Raw genomic sequence first — 20,238 nt, forward strand, 5'->3', positions numbered from 1 at the left:
TTCTCGGCCGTAAAGAGCACAAACCTCTGGGCCAACCAATAAATGGCTCTTCCCGCCATCTCCTCCATACCCGATGTGACCATGCATGGCTGATCATGTATTAATTATGGGAGGTTGGGAGCTTGCGTTTGTGATCGGTTCTTCAGCAGGGATTTGGGACTGGAACACATTTGCTCACACCACCCTCGTGGGAAGCACATGCTTCTCGCAAGGATTGCTGCTTAGCACGGCGCACTCCTTTCTAGAAGGCGTTTAGTGGCCGACCGGAGAGGTCTGGCCACCTTACTCTGTACTCTGTACAACATAAGTACTATGTACTCCGTAATAGTAGAGAGTGTTATTGCATGAGGGTAATACTCGACATCATTATTGCAGGCAACCCGCATTGCATCGCATTCCTGTTTCCCGGGTAGCAAACCGACAACTGCTTTGAGCCAGCCATGGGCTATATGGTGCATTTGAGTATGCGGACTTCAGAGATCGCTACAACATAGCTGTAACTTGTTTTACACGGGAACCTAGCCTACTCCGGATTTTCGGTGTCACTATTATACTAACTACAACATATACAGACACACCTTTCATCCTCTAGGCTGCCAATGTCCAATTATGAATCCACCCAAGCCCAGTCCTAGCGGGGTTGGCGTGACTGTCAGGGAAGAGGGGTAGCTGTAGATCACGATTTAAGCGTATAAGGTTACAACCCTGTGTTTCAGAGGGAGGCATTGTGTGACCTGACGAGCACAACTGATGGGATCGGAGGATTATGGATTCGGCTGGCGCAGTCGGGTTGGAAAGAGTGCGAGTGATCTAGTGCTATTATCGCCTGGGAAATGAACCAACCAACCCCAGACCGAGAAGAGGTATTACTACAATCACTATCACACAGGAAACTGTCAAGTGACGGAGTCAGGGAGATGAAAGAGTAATTGCTATAGAGGTATGATAATTGAGGCGGACATTTGAATGGATCGTAGGCCATTCTTGCGCTAAGACATAGGACACCTTAACACAGAATAGCAAGATAACTGGCAGTCTTAGCAAAATCGAGACTATCCAGGCAATAGCAATAGTTGGTAATACAGAGTAGTAAGATACTAAAATGGTATTGCTGACACGGCGTTAACTCGCTCGGCATTTGCACTTTTTCCAATAGACTCGTCATGATCGGGGCTGGCACACGCAGCTCCATTCAGCATCGGTCTGGATAAATTACTGCGCCGCGCGGACCGCAGTACCGGGTCCAGATGACTTGGAACCAATGGATAGGCCGGACTATCCGAGACAGAAGGAGTACGGGAGCACAACGTCGTTTCATCAAGAGAGTCTACAAAGTACAGATTAATGGTTGGAAGATGGTAGTCTCGGGTGGGGTGTTTAGCAAAGACACGTTGTATAATGGGGCCGGTGTGGGACAAATGCCAGCAGTGCGAGCTGTTTTAGCTTAGGAAGCTATTGGGTGTGAATCCATGCCTGAACAGTGTACTTTATGTTCCGAGAGATTTTCAGCCATAATATTACAGAGCTGCATTCCCATTGAATTGGTGAGAATGAAATATTATTGAGTGGTAATCTGATAACTATATATAGAAACCATGCACATTCCAATGTTCTTCAGAGGAGATTTTAAGGCCCACGGAACCTTTCGGGAAGGCGGGGGACCTTACCATGGGACAAGTCAGGCACTCCAGGGCTGGTTTTCTTTACTTTGTGAAATGTACTCCGCGTACGGAGTAGAGATACCACGTATATTAAACACCCAATTAGATGTTCCAGGTTAAACAAGCCAGTGGGATATGACTGGCTGGGGAGTGTGGCTTGGACAAGGCGACAAAATTAATGAATAAATGAAAATAAAAATAAAATAAAATAAAATAAAGCGAATAAAGCGAAATTAGTGAGGCGACTGAACCTAAAATGGCCAAAAGCCCGCAGCCACTCGAGGAAAGTTGGGGGTTATGCAGGAGAAACTGAATCGAGAAGAAGAAGGAAAGATTAGCGTCATGACGATTTCAAGAGAGGGGGCAACCCGATCCCTTTGGGCCCTCGTGTTATTGATCGCCCCACTGGAGAGGCCAAATATTCAGGCGAGGCTTGATTGGCAGGAATTTCAACAAATCGGATGAAGTGCTCAGGCCAATAAGACCGGTGAAAGTGAGAAAAGAGAATGATTTTAGTGATTACGGAGTACGGAGTACTAGAAAGGATATATGGAGTAGGGATGGATGATGGATATTAGATTGGGCATCTTTGTCCTTGATATCTATACTCTTTCTATGTCTATGTGACTTTCTATGTCTTATTATTACAATAAATTCCACATCTTCTTTGTGGCGCAGTCATTTGCCCCTGACATTACTTATTCGGTTGGCTCGGACTGAGAGTAGACACTCTGACAGCTGATTCATTGTCCCATCGTCTTGTTGTTCCTTTTTTTCCTCTCTTTGGTTGGATTCTGATGGCAAGGCCATATTGTCGACAATTCCCTTTATTTCTTCCTGCATTGCAAATCATCTCCAGTTCATTCTGGATCGGTGTGGAATCTTTGCTACGTCAACAGGTTGTTAACATTCCATATCTCCACCGCCTCTTTCCCCTCTCTTCCTTTTATCTTCTTTTCATCCCCATTCAATCTAGGGCATTGAAAAACAAACATTGTCCACAATGTCCACACCACCAGATATAGACCCATACGCAGTACTTGGTGTCGCCAAGGAGGCCACTATCCCTGAAATCAGGGCCGCCCACCGAAAGCGGGTTCTCAAGTGCCATCCGGACAAGATCCAAGATGAGTCGCAGCGGATTGCCGCCCAAGATGAATTCCAGAAAGTCCAACAAGCCTATGAACTTCTCTCGGATGATGTCCGACGGACTAAACATGACCAAAAAGTCAAGATAGCCGAACTGAAGCGTGAACTACTGGAACGCAGACGAACAGAGTCCGCGTACAACACTTCACGAGGGAACGGATCCACCAATCGCGAATTCCGCAATGGCCACATCGTGGAGGAGAGAGTCCCGATGGAAGTCTTCTTTGAGGAAGCAATGCGATTCACGGACGAACCACGCACTATGTCTCGCAAATTCGAAGATTTTGGCGTGCGCTCAAAGTCGAAACCGACAGAGGAGAAGAAGAAGGCTCGAGCACCGACGAGTACATATCACCAAGCGAAGGAAAAGCGGGAGACGGCCAAGGCGACACATTCCGACCGCGCAAAGACCCGCGATCAGGAGCGACGACGACAGCGACAGGCCGAGGCAAAGTACGACAGTACTTTCGATGTCTGTGCAGAATCCGACGATGCATCTGATTCCAGTGTCCCCCGCTACGCTCACAAACGAACTTCAACTCCCCGCCGAGAGCGTGAGCGTGATTCACGATCCCGACCATCAGAATCCTCTCGTCGCCGTGAACGCCGCTACGACGAAGATGACGATATCTCCGATCACTGGCAATCCAAGATCGAGAGTCAGTACTTCAATGCAGAGGATTATATCGCATCCAAAACCCGGAAGTCCAAGTCCCCACGACGGTACCATGGTCACGACTCGGCGGAACCAGAGTCGTCCACTTCGCGATCCGCGGGACGGTCCACCCGCACCCGTCGTCGTTCTTCGTCGCGCGACAGATCCTACGAGCACCTAGAGTCGCCCCGAGCCTACGAGGTCAAGCCACCCAAGATGCAACCCTCTGCAACCTCCCCGGGTATCAAGGTGCCTCTCCGCCCTTCGTTCCTCAACACCCGTGCCGCAACCAGCTCTGGCTTCCGCCAGAAGCGGGAGAGCCGCGACTCAACACTCTACGAAATGGCCCACGAGCCACTGCCATCGCGAACCTCCAAAATGCGCGATCGCAACGACTCCGGCTACTCCAGTCCCGGTACCCCTGAAATGCTCCCGAGGGGCACCTCTCCCAAGACCCTCTACACGGTCGTCCAGGAGGCAGACCACGTCGTCGTAGAACCGAAGTCGTCAAAGTACCGCTCGGCGAGGTCCCCCGACCGGGATCGCGTACCCTCTACACGACAGGTGCCCAAGAGAAGCAGTACCTTCCAAGCCTACACCGAAGCCGCGCCTCGGGTTGAGACTCGGTCTGCGCGCCCTTCTTCTCGAACCCATCCGGTCGAATACATCACTACTGCTCCGAAAGGGAACGTTAAATACGGCCGGACATACAAGCCAGAAGATGTCAGTTACTCGCCGAGACGCGACTATTACTACGATGAAGAATATCGTCCTCCTGCTGTGGGGAGACGCCAGTCTGCCTATTAATTCAACCACACCCATGAAACATGATCACGACAAATCACGCCTACAGTTTTTTAAACATTATCTATTTTTTTCAATCTTCAATCTTATCAAGGAGTCGGGGCGTTTCCAATTCTCCGCTTTTCGCATATGCGTCGTTCCACCAAATGATGGAATTCTTTGGGGGGGGAACTTCGATTCCCATTCGTGTCGCCTGGTCTGCTTATCCCTGCGCAGTCAGGATGAGAGGCCTGCCCAGGTGGACGGGTGTACCTTTGTCATGGCGCATTAGGGCGGGTATGGGTGAGGATGGTGTGTTGCATCTGTGCCTCAAATCCTGCACTTGTGGCGTATGAAATTGTCTTTGTCTGATGAGTACATTTTTTCTTTCTCCCGTTCTTCCGTTGTTTCATTTTCCACTCTCTATACGTTGTTGTCCCGGGCTCTTCCTAGATACCCCGTGGACTACTTTATTGGAGAAATCCAATTAACGAATTACGCTTTTTCATACGATATGATATGCCATAACCTTGGACCTTTATTGGTTTTTCTTTTCTTTATTGGTTTCTCACTTTTCCATTTATTCCGACTTGTAAGACGGAGATGTTGGGTTGGGTTGGGCTGGAAATTGGGCCACGGAAAGTGGCGGAGAAAGCCTCATAAGTTTGTGTATGGTAGTTGGATTTTCTAAGAATAGACTGTTGTACTTACGAAGTTGTTCGGTTCAACATTGGAATTGTTTAGAAGACTGCAAATACTGACCTGTTATATAGTCATTTGAAATCAGTACAAACTCCCTACTCTCACAGTAAAATGCCACTGCTCAGCCCGACACATCGCTATAGTGCTGTAATCCATATAAGTGGGATCTTTCGTGCAACCGAAGAGAGAACCCGAACAGCTTGGCAAGATTCTTCTTTCATCTCACGTCTTGGTCTCCTGCCACATGTAGCCTGTACCTACACTGGTTTGACATCCAAAAGTCAGCAGAGCCATCTAGAACTAACCCTCGTAGCCGCCGCACGCTGTAATTTGATAGACAAAGAGCTAACTTAGAACATAATTCTATATCGAGTTCTATGTCTAAGCTCATCACTCTAAAAAGGGTAATATAAGAAAGAAAAGAGAAAAAAAGCCCCAGCAGAATCTAAGGCCAAAATAGAACTCAAATCTTTGCTAATGGCAAATAGACCTCTATATTCGTCCGTTATGGCGTGAAGATCCCATATGTCTGAAAGCTCTTGAGATGCTATTGGAAGAGGGACACGCATCGCTCAATTCCAAGGGACTCAGCCAGGAACTCATTAACAAACTGGCAGTGCGGGTCCATCTGCTCCTGAATATCGAGCCAGCTGTTGATCTTGGGGTAGATATTCGAAGCGTAAGTCCCGTCGTTGAATAACATCTTATTCCAATGAGGGCGAACATTGTATTTTTCACCGAATATGAGAAAGATTTCTTCCAAAAGGTCTTGGTAGAACCACTGAAGGGTGTAATTGTTGTAGCTCGGAATCCAGGAGTACTCCAGTGTGGCGAAAATACCACTTGCGTTAGCCAGCAGGTTGACCGTAACATCGTCACTCAAATAAACCCCGCGCAGGCCTTCCTCGATAGGGTTATCAAGTTGGTAAGGCCTCATACGATCAGACTGGCACAGGGCGTAGTTGAAGTAACCCTTGCCAGCTTCGGTCAAGTTCTCAATGGGGAAGAAGTGCTCAAATTGGCCCATAAACCCACGGTAGCAGATACCAGCCGGGGGAGTGGAGATGGCATGTTGTTGTAGTCGTAGCAAACATAGTCGCGGTCACAGCGGCCACAGTCATTGGCGCAGGGACTCGAGGACTCGACGCCACCATTGGACTGCTTTTCCGGCTTCGGATAGAGCTAAAAGCTCTGCTTCAGTGGTAGACGTAATGACAGTCTTCTGTTTGGAAGCTTTCCAGTTAATGGGGCCGCCATAGAGCTTGCAAATATACCTGTATTGCAGGATAAGGTTTATACTCGCTGTCCTCCCGGATTTGAAGCATCAGACCAATGCTGGATGCTACACAGAGCGCTTTACGGACTGCGGATGTCTCCGCGTCTATGGCAGCAAGAAGCTACTAGGGTGCTACTCAAACTAGCCCTGGAGGTAGGCCCCGCCTCCCGCTGCTGAGTCAGCTGTTACATAACAACTTCAAAGTTTAATTCTGCCAGGCATCATCGCTGAGGACATGGATAGCGTCGCTACTCGTAGCGCTCCTGTCCAGTCCGGAAGCGACACTGAGCCTAGTACAATCATGCCGTCGGTGTACAGGCCCTGCCAAGATGCACTTTCGACTGTTCAACCAATATTCTGAAGAACAAATGATGCCATCATATAAATATGTGGAGATTGAGCACAGAAAAGAAATATGGACTCCTCCCTTTTGTATTCCATATCGGACACAAAATAACTGCGATTCGGCAGTTTGGCCGAGTGGTTAAGGTTAGACCGCCCATAGTTCTGCCAAACCAGAACCAATTAGACTAACAAAATCAATAGGCGCCAGACTTAAGAGAATTCTGAATTCTGGTCACGAAAGTGTCGTGGGTTCGAACCCCACAGCTGCCAAGTTCTTTTTTTTTTTCGCCCTTATAAGTTAGTTTTCGTAAGCCTGTTATGTTCCCAGGGGGTGATTGATGACAACAGATTCTTATGCACGAGCATTCATATGTTCGAGGGTCAATTGATCGGTACGACCAAGTGGTATACTTCATTACAGGTAATATCAGTATCAAATCACAGTGCTGATATAAGATAACTGAAGCTATATACAAGGGCAGAAGACACCTAGTAATGGTATCATGTATTAGTAGCAAGCCGCCAGTGTTCTATGCCTTCCTTGGCCGAATTTATTTCTTCCTAGCCTGCCGTGTCTAGGTGCATGTGCACCAAATTTCCGTTCTAAACAAGGACGTATAGTGCACACATCTAAGGAGCAAGCAGGGTTAGCACCAAATACACTGGGATGTTGCATATCTCAGAGTGAAGATGAGAAGCTTACCATAGACAAACCCAAGATCATCGAGGCCCAGAAGAATGCATTCTAGAAAGGAAGTCAGTGAGACCGGAGAATACCAAAGAAAAGAGATGACAGCCTACATTAAGGATTGTCCGGCCACGGAAAAAGCGAGACTTTTGAATGGCGACAATAGGCAGCTGAAGCATCATAGCTAGGAAACCGTATCCCCGGAGCTTCTTGGTGATGCAGCTCATGACTAACTCGTGGAATATAGAGCTGACCAGGAACGTGATAACCATAGCCACAGGCTGGGAGAAGTTACATCGAGCGGGCCAGTAGACGTGGCGGAAGAGAAAGTGGTGGACAGGGACGTTCCACTCGCGGGAAAATTCCATCCTACGTAAGAATCGGTTAGTCGCATTATCCGAGCGCATAGAACCGCAATATCTTACCAGTCACACGAATTCCACCAGTCTGCATAGAAGTGACGATCGGCGAACCGAGTCAGCTCTGCAAACGCACCCAAAACATATTCGAAGATGACGAGGAACACCAGCAGAAAGATGATCATGAAGGGAAAGAGGAGCATGCTGATGGTTTCGGCAAGGACGAGAGCCTTGTCTGTGGCGCTGGAGACGACACGGAGTTGGGAACTGGCCTCTGCCAACACGGGGACGATGAATTCCTCGCTTGTCAGGGTGAGCAGGAAGATGCAACCAAATACAGCAGCGGCCTTCCAGCCAATTTCTGACCAGCGTCGCTCCTTTCGGCGGGGATACTCTAGCTCATAGCAAAGGGTCGGGCAAAAGAGGAAGTCAACATAGTTCCCAATGTGCAGGTTCTGCGGGTATGAGATGTTGCCCAGCGGGGAGGTCAACTCCGTGGCCAGGTCTTCGCGAAGCCTCTCTAATGGCTCTGTGGACTGGTCTTCGTCGCGCTGCTTCATTGAGGGTCGACGTCGGTGTACCTCCGGGTAATGGATGGCAGCCGGTTGCTCAGGCGTCTTTGAGCCTGGCTTATCAAGGGAGGCTAGGCGACGCTGGGTCTCGCTGAGATGCCCGTTATAGAAAGCGTATGAATGCAGTTTCATTAGAATGGTCAAGGTGTGCAGAGTGAAGAACACCTGCGCAGTCCAGGTCCACCGCATCATGAAGGGCCAGCTGTTTTGTTCCATGTCAGCCCTCTTCCAAGTTTCAATATCCGAACAAGCCACAAACTCACTTTATCCATAGAACCAGCCAAAATGCCTCACCCAAGCTCTGTAAGACCATTCCCCCGCGCGACCATCGTAGCCATTGCGGACCAGCCCGCCACAGCCGGTGCATAGGCAAGACGAGTCCCGAGCTTATCACCATGGCCGCATCGCTGAGCCCCATCCCCCACACATTGGCCGTCAAGAGACTCCAAACGCGCACCTGTAGGGGGTATCCGGTATCCTTGATATTGCGCAAGATGCTGGTCCCGACCATGATGGCCAACCCAATCCAAAAGAGAGTGAAGAACCCTCGGAAATTATGGTAGTCGCTATCGGGATCAAAATGGGACACGCGAGGTACATAGTTTATAGTATAAAACAGGCGATTGCGGGCGCGGACTTGCTTCCTCGCCGAAGAGATCGAATGCGCTGATGGGGGAGCATCTTCGGAAACAGGGGTTGAACGGCCACTGCGGATGCGACAAACGGGTTAGCTATTGCTTTAAAAATAGTCCAGCCGTGTAAATTGAGGGCATTTCACCTTGTATCCTGGGCTAGCTTATCCACTGGAAGAGGGAGAGCCACGTCAGACTTTCCATGCTGAATCGGCACGGCGCGCGGCCGTAAAGTTGCAGATTCATTCTGTGAGACGGCGCTAGACATCCTAAGTGGACACAATTGCAGAATCGAGGGGTTTGCACATTGAAGACACTGAGATGAAAAGGGACACCTAAGAATATGTGGGGTCAGCTCTGTTTGGATCTGTTTGGACTCGAAACACGAAACTCGAAATCCAAAATCACGGCCGACTACGTCAGATTGCTTTTATAGTGCGGAGTACTATAAACGGGACATACGGGATATACGCTAGTACACATCCGAGCTAGGCAGATGTATTTAGAGATGCAAACTGTTGAATTGTTGACAAAACTTTACATCTCATAATATCTTCGTCGTATTCGTATATTCCCAAATTCGGTCCAATTTAACCGTATCTTCCCTGCGATAAACGTGCATTTATACTACAGTATACATGTATAGATCTTTGAACTATCTATAGTATGCCTGTATTGTATCTATCTCCAAAGTTGTACAACGTAATTTTCCAAATCTGCCACTTATGTCATATTTATGCCTCAGGTGTCTATTCAAAGGCGGTGTAGCTGAATGGTATCAAGGAGTCAGGTGATCCAGGGTATCCGGGCTAGTCCTCTTCCATACTAGTGTCCCATGCCAAGATGCCAGGTCGACTGCCCATGAGGAATAATAATACAACAATCCAGACCTCCATACCAACAGCCTTGACATTTCTTTCATTCCATTGGTTTTATGAGTGTGGTGCTTGATTCACCTACTTGCACCTGACTTTGTCCCTTCTTTTCCATTGAATATCTCCCCTCCTCGCCCCGCCGGGGGTCCCTCTGGCCGCCATGTCTTCCCGTAAGTGCTGCCCGCCGCCCCTCCTATCCCCTGAGATGCATTCTGACCATGCAATCCAATATATCTACAGTCAAACAATTCATTCGTAATGTCCGATCCGCAAAGACCATCGCCGATGAACGTGCAGTTATCCAAAAAGAAAGCGCCGCTATTCGCGCCTCGTTTCGCGAAGAGAGCCACGACTCCGGCATCCGGTTAGCTTCAGCATTTACCTCAGTCAATTCCTCGATCGACCTCTAACAATTGATAGGAGAAATAATGTCGCCAAGCTCTTGTATCTGTTTACTCTCGGAGAGCGAACTCACTTCGGCCAAATCGAATGCCTGAAACTACTCGCCTCACACCGATTCGCCGACAAGCGGTTGGGGTATCTGGGGACCATGCTGTTGCTAGATGAGAATCAAGAAGTGCTAACACTGGTGACCAATTCTTTGAAAAAGTAAGTCTCACTGTATTTGACTTGGCTGATGTTGTGCTAACTAAGATGCAGTGACCTTAATCACTCCAACCAATATATCGTCGGTCTCGCCCTCTGTACACTCGGAAATATTGCCTCGGTTGAAATGTCCCGTGATCTGTTCCCCGAAGTCGAAAGCCTTATGTCGACCGCCAACCCCTATATTCGACGGAAAGCCGCGATCTGTGCCATGCGGATATGTCGCAAGGTTCCAGACCTGTACGAGCACTTCCTTGAGAAAGCTAAGAACCTGCTGTCGGACCGGAACCATGGCGTTCTTCTCTGCGGACTGACACTAGCGATTGATCTATGTGAAGCGGAAGAGGAGGAGGAGGAGGAGGAGGAAGGAGGACCAGTGGGCGTGATCGAAATGTTCCGGCCGTTGGCTGGAGGACTGGTTCGCGCCTTGAAGGGGCTGACAACCTCCGGGTATGCCCCCGAGCATGATGTGTCTGGTATCACCGATCCTTTCCTTCAGGTCAAGATCCTTCGGTTCTTGCGTGTATTGGGCCGGGGAGATGTGGCCACTAGCGAATTGATCAACGACATCCTGGCCCAGGTGGCCACCAACACGGATTCCTCGAAGAATGTCGGCAACTCTATTCTATATGAGGCCGTTCTTACAATTCTGGATATTGAAGCTGACTCTGGCCTGAGGGTGCTGGGCGTCAACATTCTCGGCAAATTCCTGGCTAACAAGGACAATAATATCCGCTATGTTGCGTTGAACACCCTGAATAAGGTTGTTGCAATTGAACCAAATGCAGTGCAGAGACATCGCAACACGATCTTGGAATGCCTGCGGGATCCTGATATTAGCATTCGCCGGCGAGCGCTCGATCTCAGCTTCATGTTAATCAACGAAGATAATGTGCGGGTGCTGGTGCGGGAACTGCTGGCCTTCCTGGAGGTAGCCGACAACGAATTCAAGTCCGTCATGACAACACAGATAGGTATCGCGGCCGATCGGTTCGCACCCAACAAGCGCTGGCACATGGACACCATTCTGCGGGTTCTCAAGCTGGCTGGGAACTATGTCAAAGAACAGATCCTGTCCTCGTTCGTCCGTCTCATTGCGACCACCCCTGATCTGCAGACCTATGCGGTACAAAAGCTCTACTCGTCATTGAAGGAGGACATCTCACAAGAGGGTCTCACACTGGCTGCGACGTGGACCATTGGTGAATATGCCGATAGTCTCCTTCAGGGTGGTCAGTATGAGGAGGAGGAATTGGTCAAGGAGGTTCGGGAGAGTGATATCGTTGACCTCTTTACCAACATTCTTAACAGCACCTATGCCTCCCAGATTGCTGTCGAATACATCATCACTGCATCCATGAAGCTTACTGTGCGCATGTCGGATCCTGCTCAAATTGAACGCCTACGCCGTCTGCTTTCCAGCCGAACGGCGGATCTCAGTGTCGAAATTCAACAGCGTGCTGTTGAATACACCAACCTTTTCGGTTATGATCAAATTCGCCGTGGCGTGCTCGAACGAATGCCCCCGCCTGAGATCCGTGAGGAGCAGCGGGTACTAGGTGCTGCCCCCGCTGCTAAGAAGCGTCAGAGTAAGCTTCTCCGTGGGAAGTCGACGACAAAGGTTGCCAAACCTGCAGAGCATGACCTGCTCCTTGACCTGGTTGGTGGATCCGACGCCCCTGTCACGAGCCCTACCTCGGGCGGATCAAACACCGCCGATCTGCTGGCAGACATTCTTGGCGGAGACTCAGGCATGTCGTCTCCGTCGCCGGGACCTGCTGGCCAAAAGAACGCCATCATGGACTTGTTTGGCTCCAACGGTCCTTCACCATCCCCGCAGCCCACACAACCCACATCCGCCTCGATGGATCTGCTAGGTGCAGGAGGCATGGGTGTCTCAGCGCCTTCGCCCACCACCTCTCCCGCGCCTGTCACCGCTTCGACCCCTGCGCACACCGCGCTCAACAAGGACGGCCTCGTCCTTACCTTGCAGGTTCAGCGGAGCGGCAACATCGCCCAGATACTGGCCCGTTTCCGCAACGACTCCAACTTCGACCGATTCACAAGCGTCGGCCTGCAAGCTGCCGTGCCAAAGAGCCAGCGGTTGCAGCTGAGCGCAATCACCAAGGCCGATCTAGAAGCCGGCGACGAGGGCACACAGTCACTCCGTGTGACCGCTCTGAATGGGGTATGTCTAGCTTCTCCTTCCCATCTTACACCCTTGCTTTCTTGTGAGTCTCAGACTAACCTATTACCTCCAGGGTCTTCCTGCCAAACTTCGTCTCCGTCTTCGTGTCACTTGCGCCCGCGATGGTGGAAACCCTGTCACCGACCAAGTGGACTGGTCCGAGCCGTAGATCAAATCGGTGTCAGTGATGCTAAAATTTCATCCAAACGAATGTTTAATTTTCTCATGAACAGTCAAATCCAGTTCTATACACACCTGTTTTCTGCGCCTTGCTTTCTCTATCTATCTAGACTTTTGTTTTGCCGTTTATTTCCTTTTCTCTTTTTCTTCGTTTCACTGCTTGGAGGGAGGGACCTTTCTTATTGTACATGCTTCAGATGAAATTTTTAGCGTATGAGAAAGTGCAGGGTGTGTTGCATCGAGTCCATGTAGTTAATGGCCCATACCAAAGTTGCACTAGCAGTGTTCCTACATGTATGTACACATTTAGATACTAGTATGCTAGTAGATGTTAGTAGTGCATTGTGACACCTATGGCGCAGACTAAGTCCAAAAGCACAAACCGACATGCGATAGACGACAGAAAGGCTCTATAACTTCAAAAGAGAACTCAGATCAACTGCAGCCTCCGGAAGAAAAGATCAAAAATCTGTATGTAGTTCCCCCCAAAAAAAGACGCGATTAACTCCATCGCAAGAAACAAAGCAATGCAAAATCATATCATTTATCCAAAATCCAAATCGTGAGCCCAATCTATAAGGCAGAGCAAGAATATACCGAGCACCAGAATGGTATATAATATGGGGAGCAAGTCCAAAACAAGTAGCCAAGCTAATCAGATGTGCTCAATGGGGCCTTCGGGAAGCAGCACCTCTCCTTCTCTCCGGTCACGAGGCAAGCAAGCCTTGATCGGAGGACGGACAATGTCATTGAACATAAAGGTTCCATAGACAAGAAGCGCGAAACCGACAACTTGGAGCCATTTGAAGGTCTCCCAGCCGAGTCCAAGCGAGACAATCCAAATGAAGAGCGTGCGGCAGGTGTCAATTGTGCTACGAGAGGTAGCGGAGACAGTGCGGGTGACGGACAGACCGAAGAAGTTGAAGCCACTGGAAAAAGCATTAGAGCTGGAACAAGGATTTGAAGAGCAAGATAAACACATACCCAATACTGATCATGATAAACACGCTGGATATGGCAACAGCGCGATTAGCAAGAAGCTCGTGCAACCCCTGCTTCACATCAAAGTAGCCATATCGGCCGGCATCTGTCCGTCCAACAATAAGATACATGATCAGCATGCCGACGACAGTAACCAAAAAGCCGAACACGCCTTCCCAACCCACGACATGGATCGGTTCCATGGCGTAATGCTCTAGAATCCACTCCTCCAGCACGAACTGCGTAGCTGTGAAGATCTGCGCTGCAGCAATAAGCAGCACACCAATGATAGTCTGAACGGCCTCGGGGGTGCGAGCGACATCACGCGCCTGTATAAGAGCACGCGAGGCCACATCGGTAACACTCGCATTCTGGTTGATATCATGACCTGAATCACCACTGAATAGAGCTCCAGAAAGACCCACAATAGCCACACCTAGGACAACAATGAAGAGTGCGCTCCACTGGTATAAGTGGAGCCTGCGGCGAAGGAAGAGGACACTGAACAGGCCTACGAACAGAACAAGAGCACCCCGAGTCATCTGGTAGATACTGGCTGCCACAAAGAGAAGACCCACGTTCATGAGGGTCGTGCCAGCGATATCGCAGCTCGACGGCGCTGCAAGAAGTAGGACCTTCAATCCACGGAGTGGGATGCGGCTGTCAATTTCAGGGAGGGGCTTGGGGTGTCTGCTGTCGCTGTCGAGTCCATCGACTGTGTGGTCATCTTCATTATCAATGCCTTCGTCGTAGCCGTTAATCGGATGGTATCCGCCAGTAAGTAGGGGCGAGGGGTCACTGGATAGGCGTGGTGCGATGTATTGGCGGTAAACGAAGTTTAAGCCAACAACTAGCCAACAGCCCATTTCACCAATAAACATTACGGCTCTGTGTTACCGCCTGGCGTCAGTATTAATCGCCAGTGTTGCGAAGCCTGATCATCAACATGAGGTGAAACATACGTTTGAATGACTGGCTGCTCGAACAGCTTCCGCTGGTTGGGATCTGGGGAATCGCAGTTCCGCACACATTGCATATCCTGTCCGAGACAGGGCGATTAGTCCATGTTCCTTTGTTACCCGAATCGAGGACAAACCTGATACTTGTTGAGAATGGTGTTGCACACTCCGGTCACGAGCATCATCGTGACCAGGAGGGGAATGAGGGCATTGTTTGCCATCTTGTCCCACTAGAACTAGCTGATAAAAGTTACTCCAAGTGTTAATGAGGAGTGAAGATGAAGTGACCAAAGGGCCAGAGGCCAAGTGAGGAGACAAAGCGGAGAGCTTATCGGAGCTTGGCAGCTGATAAATAACATGTGTCACGGTACCTCCAGGGCTGACATCACATGTACCCCTACAACATACCTACTCTGCACGTTGTACACTATGTAGTACGACTATATGTCTTTAATATTATGTATCATCAAATGCGACATACATGTAGTTAATGTATGTATGAAATTCCAAAATCTCCAGAAAATTCGAAATAAACAATCCAGTTAGAGAACCTAATCCCGGCTTTTTCTCCCTCCAAACGCCATCGCTGAGGCCAATGACACAAAGGTCCAAAATAATTAGAAACCCAGAAAATCGATCCCCAAGGATCACAAGAAATTAACCAGGAGTCCCGCGTAGTGTACAAAAACGCGTGGCTCCTGAACCATATATACGCTGGAAACGAACCGCCGAAAGTAAAACTATTTCATAGACTCAAGTCCATCTTCATGTAGACTAGTGATGTGTACATGCGCTCAATACAAACCGGGAATTTCACTTGGAAGTCTGGCGGATGCGGATGCCTTCTCTCTCGTAACGCGCAACTGCATCCCAATCAACCTCAAGCTGGCCCATAGGTCCGATGCCCTTGACCTGGATCTCAGGCGGAATGCGCATCCAATCTGCAGCCCTTGCAATGGAGTCTTCGTCCCAGGGTTCGTAAAATTTCTCCAGGAAAGCAGCCTCCTCAGCCTCGTTTGGAGGAGTCAGACTAGCAAAGGCAGCCCAGTCATCATCCACCGGGGTAGCTTCATTGATATCGAAGTCCTCAAGCGAATCATAGCCCAGGTGAGGGAGATCTTTGCTCGCGAGGTTTGAAAATGTATCATGGATTGTGTCAAGCGAGGTGGGACACTCCGCCCAGGGATCCTTTGTGTCGCTATCCTCCAGTTTAATAGCATCCTTCTTCCCGTCCTTGTCAGCAGGCTTCGATCCCTTGACAGAAGACAACTGCGGAGTGAGCAGTTGGGTCGATGCTGCAGCAGGAGACGCGGTCTTGCCACCGAATTGGCTAGTGACCCTTGCCATGGGTGTGTTGTTGGCAATGAGAGGGGTAGAAACACCTTGTTTCGCGGGGGAAGCTGCTGCACTTGGCTTGGTGGAGGATGGCACTGGTCCGAGTGTGGCCATCTGCTGGGTTTCCGGACTATCATCAGAGTTCAGTCCAAGACCCATCGAAATACTTTCATGGTAATATTTGAGAGGGTCTTCGATCGTCTCTTCCTCCTCGGGTTGGTGGCTTTCTTCAACGTGCTTGTCCAAGACGGCTTGGGTCGGGAATCCTTGGTAGTGGTGTTGACACTCAACCACACTGCATTTGAAAGCACCTGCCATGGCTGCTGCATTGGATGTGGCGTCTGCCACCGCTTTGTTGTATTTTGCCGCTGCGCCAGGAGGTGCAGTTGCCTGAACCGGGGATGATGCCACACCGTGAGACTGCTTTCGCTTTTTGGGAGGAGGCAGTTTAAGATTCTCCGGGGCAAGTCCGCCTGCGGCATATTGAGGGACGCCTCTGGGAGACGGAGCCGCGAAAGGTGCAGCTGGGGCATTTGCAGCAGACTGGCTAGAGGCGCGCCGAGCTCGTTGTAGGGCTTCTTCCTGTGCCTGCAACTGCTGCAAATTGGTCGCGTTCAGTGCTGGCATGTTGCCTGGCATTTGCTGGCCATTAGAGCTAGGAGCTTGGGAGGTAGGACGCTGGCCTTGTTGCATGCGAGAAATCATCACTGCAAACAACTTCCGCATGAAAAGGATGGCACCAGTGAGATAATCGGGCGTAACCGTGAATTGTTCATTCACTCCCCACTCCTGCGAGGGCTTGAATTGCCTCATCAATTGGATTCGCTGAGCGAGATCGAATTAGTAAACAAACGCTTACATTATTAAAGGAGGACTTACCATGGCAAGAAGATTCTTCACATTCTTCTCCTGGCCTTGCATCTTTGCAAACCACTGTACAAGGGCGTCCAAGCGGCCGAGAACTTCCACGGCTTCACGCAGTTGTTTGGTCATAGCGGCCTTCTGCTCTGGCGAGACAGGTATGGGCTTTGCGGGTGGAGCGTTCTTGGCGATATCATTGTAAACCTCCATAACTTGCGGTGGTAGGTTCCTGTTCCATGCCTCTTCGGCGGCAGCTCTACTGAGTACCTGACCCCGACTTTGAGGCTGTTTGCTCCGCATGTGTGCTTCAACCTGAGCTCGCTGTTGAGGAGTCATCTGTGCAAGCTGTTCCTGCGTGAAAGGGAAAGCCGGGCGTTGGGGCGCTGTCGCTGGTCCGCCCGGAACTGCCACAGGCTGGTTCATTTGGGGTGTAGCTGTGGCTCGGGCTTCTGTTGTATCATCTGTGCTTGGCCTCTTCTTCGAGGCCTGCTTCCCGGTAGCGCCCTTAGCACCTTTGGTCGCGGCTCCAGTTTGAGCCTTTGCGTTCGCCGCTTGAGGGGTCGATTGTGGGGGTTGGGCATTCTGCGGCTTGATTTGCGGGACAGGCTGTGCTGTAGGAACTGGGGGTTGCGTCGCCGGTTGACTTAGCTGGCCAGCTTGCGTGTTTCCTTCAAGTTGCATTGCTCGGTTCTGTGCAGCCTGCATCATTTGCTTTTGGCGGTTTCGCAACAGAATTTCCCGAATCTGCTCGTCGGTGAAGTTTGATGCCTGGTGCCCAAGCTTTTGACGAGCCATTTGGATGTCTTGGGCGGTGATTGGCCGCATGGCCGCCATATTCATAGCACCTGGTTGTTGGCCAGGAAGGAAGCCTGGCGCGTTGTTAAACGGAACCTGGGTGCCTTGGAATGGAGTTGCCGCCGGACCTTGGCCATTCTGGTCTTTCGGTTGATTCGTGGAAGCTGAGATCAGTTGACCAAGATGAAGTTTCTGGAGCATCATGAGGCGCGGGAGGTCGTTGGGGCTTGCAATTTGAGGGTTCGAATTTGCCCATTGCTTGAGCTGGCCCCATGATTTGATGTTGCTAGGAACTTGCATCGAGGTGCCATTCATGTTCAGAATAGACGGTGGGAAAGACACGCGGTCCATTTGCTTTCCCTGCTCAGGAGTCATTTCCACGCCATTGTTTTGCTGCCGCAGCAGTTGGAGCTTGTAAAGCTCATTCTGGCGTTGTTGACGTTGCTGCTGGGTCATTTGCTGGCCTTGGGGCATGCCTCCCGAGTTCAAATCCTGTGGGCCACTCATCGATCCTCTCATTATGGCGTTGCCCATCTGGTTATTCATCATTGATTGGGCTTGGCCAGGTTGAGGCTGCGGCTGCTGACCGGGGTTGGCCCGAGCCATGTTGTTTAGAGCGGCACGACGTTGTTGCTGCATGATAAAAGCCCGAGCTTGTTCAGGAGGCATGCGAGCGAGTTGCTCCTGGATGTGAGGCGGGATATTGGAAGGAATTTGGAGTGGACCTTGCATCGCAGCCTGTCCTGCAACGCCAGCCGGATGCTGGCCCATGTTTGCAGGCCGGGACGGCGGTCGGGCTTGAGCGGGAACCTGGACCGGGGACATCTGACCCGGTGCCATGGGTTGATTCAGCATTGGCATGACGGGGCTCTGTCCGTTCAGTTGCGGCTGTGATTGGGGGGTCACTTGGCCGCCATGGCCCGACATCGCCATCTGAGCCTTTTGCGCCGCTTGCACACGCGCCTGAGCCTGGGCTTGAGCCTGAGACTGTTGTGCCTGGAACTGCAATCGATCCTGGGGAGTGTTAGACCCTCCCTGCAGATGCTGCTGGGCAAGGAACTGGGCTTGGGCGTTTGGATTATTGGCGTTCATATTCGCCTGGCCATTCTGGCCCATCTGCTGTGGGAACATGTTGTTGTTATTATTCGGGAATGGGGCTTGGTTCATTTGGGAAGAGCTTGCAGGAACGACTAGCTGACCAGCCTCCTGTGAGCGCAGGCCATCTGCTTGCTGTCCTTGGATGTTTTCCACATTTCCAATGAAGTTTGGGGGATCCATGGTCTGACCGGGATTTCCGGGGAATGCGGAATTGCGCTGAAGGTTTAACATGTTTTGAAGCATCTGTCGCTGGTGCTGAGAATTCATCATGGGATCCCCCATCATGTTACCATTCGCATCCACCCCGGGATTTGGCGCACGTCCCCCCATTTCCAGACGAGCGCGACGATGGCGTCTGATCTGGTTCAAAGCCTGAGAGCGGAAAAAATAAGTCATTGGCTCAAGGTTCTTCCGTGCCAAATATTGCCGCTGCTCGGGTGTCATGTTTGACAAGTTCATCTTGATCTTCTCCATATCTTCCGGGTTGGTTTTATTCAACATCTCGTTTGCCAGTCGAGAGACGTGATCAAGATCTTGGGCGGAAAGCGTGCTGAGGTCGTCGACCATCGGAATTCCATTGCCCGGGCGCTGTTGGGACCGCTGTTGCTGCTGCTGTTGCTGCTGCTGCTGTTGTTGTTGCTGCTGTTGCTGCTGTTGGAGCATCGCATGAGACTGCTGCTGCTGCTGTTGTCGCTGTAGGGCTGCCTGCTGGTTCTGCCCATTCATTCCCATTGCCAGTTGCTGTTGGCCAGAAACCGGGATGTGCTGCGGAAAAGCGGCTGGGATCTGATTTGGGCCAGCGCCCGTCTGGGGCATCATTCCACTTTGATAAGCGACCGCGGCCTGTCTCTCTCGGGTGTTTCTGATGTGAAGAAGCTTCTCGGTGCATTCTTTCTCGTATTCAATCTTCTCGTTGGCTTTGGTGAATGCTTTTAATTCGAAACTCATGGCCGCCTGGGCCGCCTGGTGGAGGTCGATGCGAGGCTGGATCAAACGGAGGGAGGTGATCCTAATTCGCGTAAAGGTCAGACCAGATAAAACTAAAAAGCGAAAGCAAGTTTTTCGCAGACAGAAAATACAACTTACATCTGATAAACATTCGTTGCCCGAGTCTTGATTAGAACGTCTGCCTTCCAACCTTGAAATGGTCCCTGGTTTTGCAACATTTGCGCAACATAGGTCATCATAGATTGCACACTGTCGTTCTTTGGGACCTGCATATTTGCGTTCATCCTCATCGCGGTATTCGGGGCTGGCCGGCCAGGCCCCGCGCCCGGGTTGGGGAACTCTCCGGGATTCATAGCAGACACCCCATCAATGGGGGATCAATGGGCAATCCGCGCAGAGGTTTTTTGAAGGTTAGCATTCGCTAGAGTACCATGCGCAACTGCTAAGATGTCGCAAGGTTAGTGATAAGACGTTAAGGAAGTTCAACACGGGTTGATCAGCGGGAGGGAAAAAAAAGGTAAGCAGGTGCTGGTGTGGAACCGTGATTCGAGTCGATCAGGGAGGGTGGGGATGAGTGAGAAATGCACGAA

The 20,238-nt window shown here is 50.5% G+C and overlaps 6 protein-coding genes across 6 annotated transcripts; 2 read left to right on the forward strand and 4 right to left on the reverse strand.

The window, feature by feature from the left end:
• Nucleotides 1–2,664: 2,664 nt before the first annotated feature.
• On the forward strand, nucleotides 2,665–4,272 carry N7525_000327 (J domain-containing protein; the record flags this gene model as incomplete). Its single annotated transcript, XM_061211536.1, has 1 exon — nucleotides 2,665–4,272. One exon carries the CDS (start codon nucleotides 2,665–2,667, stop codon nucleotides 4,270–4,272), a length of 1,608 nt encoding a protein of 535 aa, XP_061070762.1.
• A 1,225-nt stretch (nucleotides 4,273–5,497) lies between these two features.
• On the reverse strand, nucleotides 5,498–5,977 carry N7525_000328 (uncharacterized protein; the record flags this gene model as incomplete). The annotated part of the gene is made up of 1 exon (XM_002558580.1): nucleotides 5,498–5,977. The coding sequence occupies one exon, from the start codon at nucleotides 5,975–5,977 to the stop codon at nucleotides 5,498–5,500; it is 480 nt and encodes a 159-aa protein (XP_002558626.1).
• Nucleotides 5,978–7,174: 1,197 nt separating this feature from the next.
• On the reverse strand, nucleotides 7,175–9,090 carry N7525_000329 (putative sterol o-acyltransferase (APE2); the record flags this gene model as incomplete). The annotated part of the gene is made up of 6 exons (XM_061211537.1): nucleotides 7,175–7,201; nucleotides 7,275–7,316; nucleotides 7,373–7,628; nucleotides 7,685–8,392; nucleotides 8,454–8,897; nucleotides 8,969–9,090. 6 exons carry the CDS (start codon nucleotides 9,088–9,090, stop codon nucleotides 7,175–7,177), a joined length of 1,599 nt encoding a protein of 532 aa, XP_061070763.1.
• A 767-nt stretch (nucleotides 9,091–9,857) lies between these two features.
• Nucleotides 9,858–12,660, forward strand: N7525_000330 (AP-1 complex subunit gamma; the record flags this gene model as incomplete). The annotated part of the gene is made up of 5 exons (XM_002558578.2): nucleotides 9,858–9,867; nucleotides 9,938–10,061; nucleotides 10,118–10,306; nucleotides 10,358–12,491; nucleotides 12,565–12,660. The coding sequence occupies 5 exons, from the start codon at nucleotides 9,858–9,860 to the stop codon at nucleotides 12,658–12,660; spliced, it is 2,553 nt and encodes an 850-aa protein (XP_002558624.2).
• Nucleotides 12,661–13,326: 666 nt separating this feature from the next.
• On the reverse strand, nucleotides 13,327–14,832 carry N7525_000331 (putative nucleotide-sugar transporter; the record flags this gene model as incomplete). Its single annotated transcript, XM_002558577.1, has 4 exons — nucleotides 13,327–13,600; nucleotides 13,656–14,540; nucleotides 14,615–14,691; nucleotides 14,749–14,832. The coding sequence occupies 4 exons, from the start codon at nucleotides 14,830–14,832 to the stop codon at nucleotides 13,327–13,329; spliced, it is 1,320 nt and encodes a 439-aa protein (XP_002558623.1).
• A 592-nt stretch (nucleotides 14,833–15,424) lies between these two features.
• N7525_000332 (uncharacterized protein) lies at nucleotides 15,425–20,001 on the reverse strand (the record flags this gene model as incomplete). Its single annotated transcript, XM_002558576.2, has 3 exons — nucleotides 15,425–16,771; nucleotides 16,826–19,709; nucleotides 19,787–20,001. The coding sequence occupies 3 exons, from the start codon at nucleotides 19,999–20,001 to the stop codon at nucleotides 15,425–15,427; spliced, it is 4,446 nt and encodes a 1,481-aa protein (XP_002558622.2).
• Nucleotides 20,002–20,238: the final 237 nt, after the last annotated feature.

Source organism: Penicillium rubens, assembly GCF_028828025.1.
Source record: "Penicillium rubens strain IBT 27055 chromosome Unknown utg000001l_segment0_segment0, whole genome shotgun sequence".
NCBI lineage: Eukaryota > Fungi > Ascomycota > Eurotiomycetes > Eurotiales > Aspergillaceae > Penicillium > Penicillium rubens.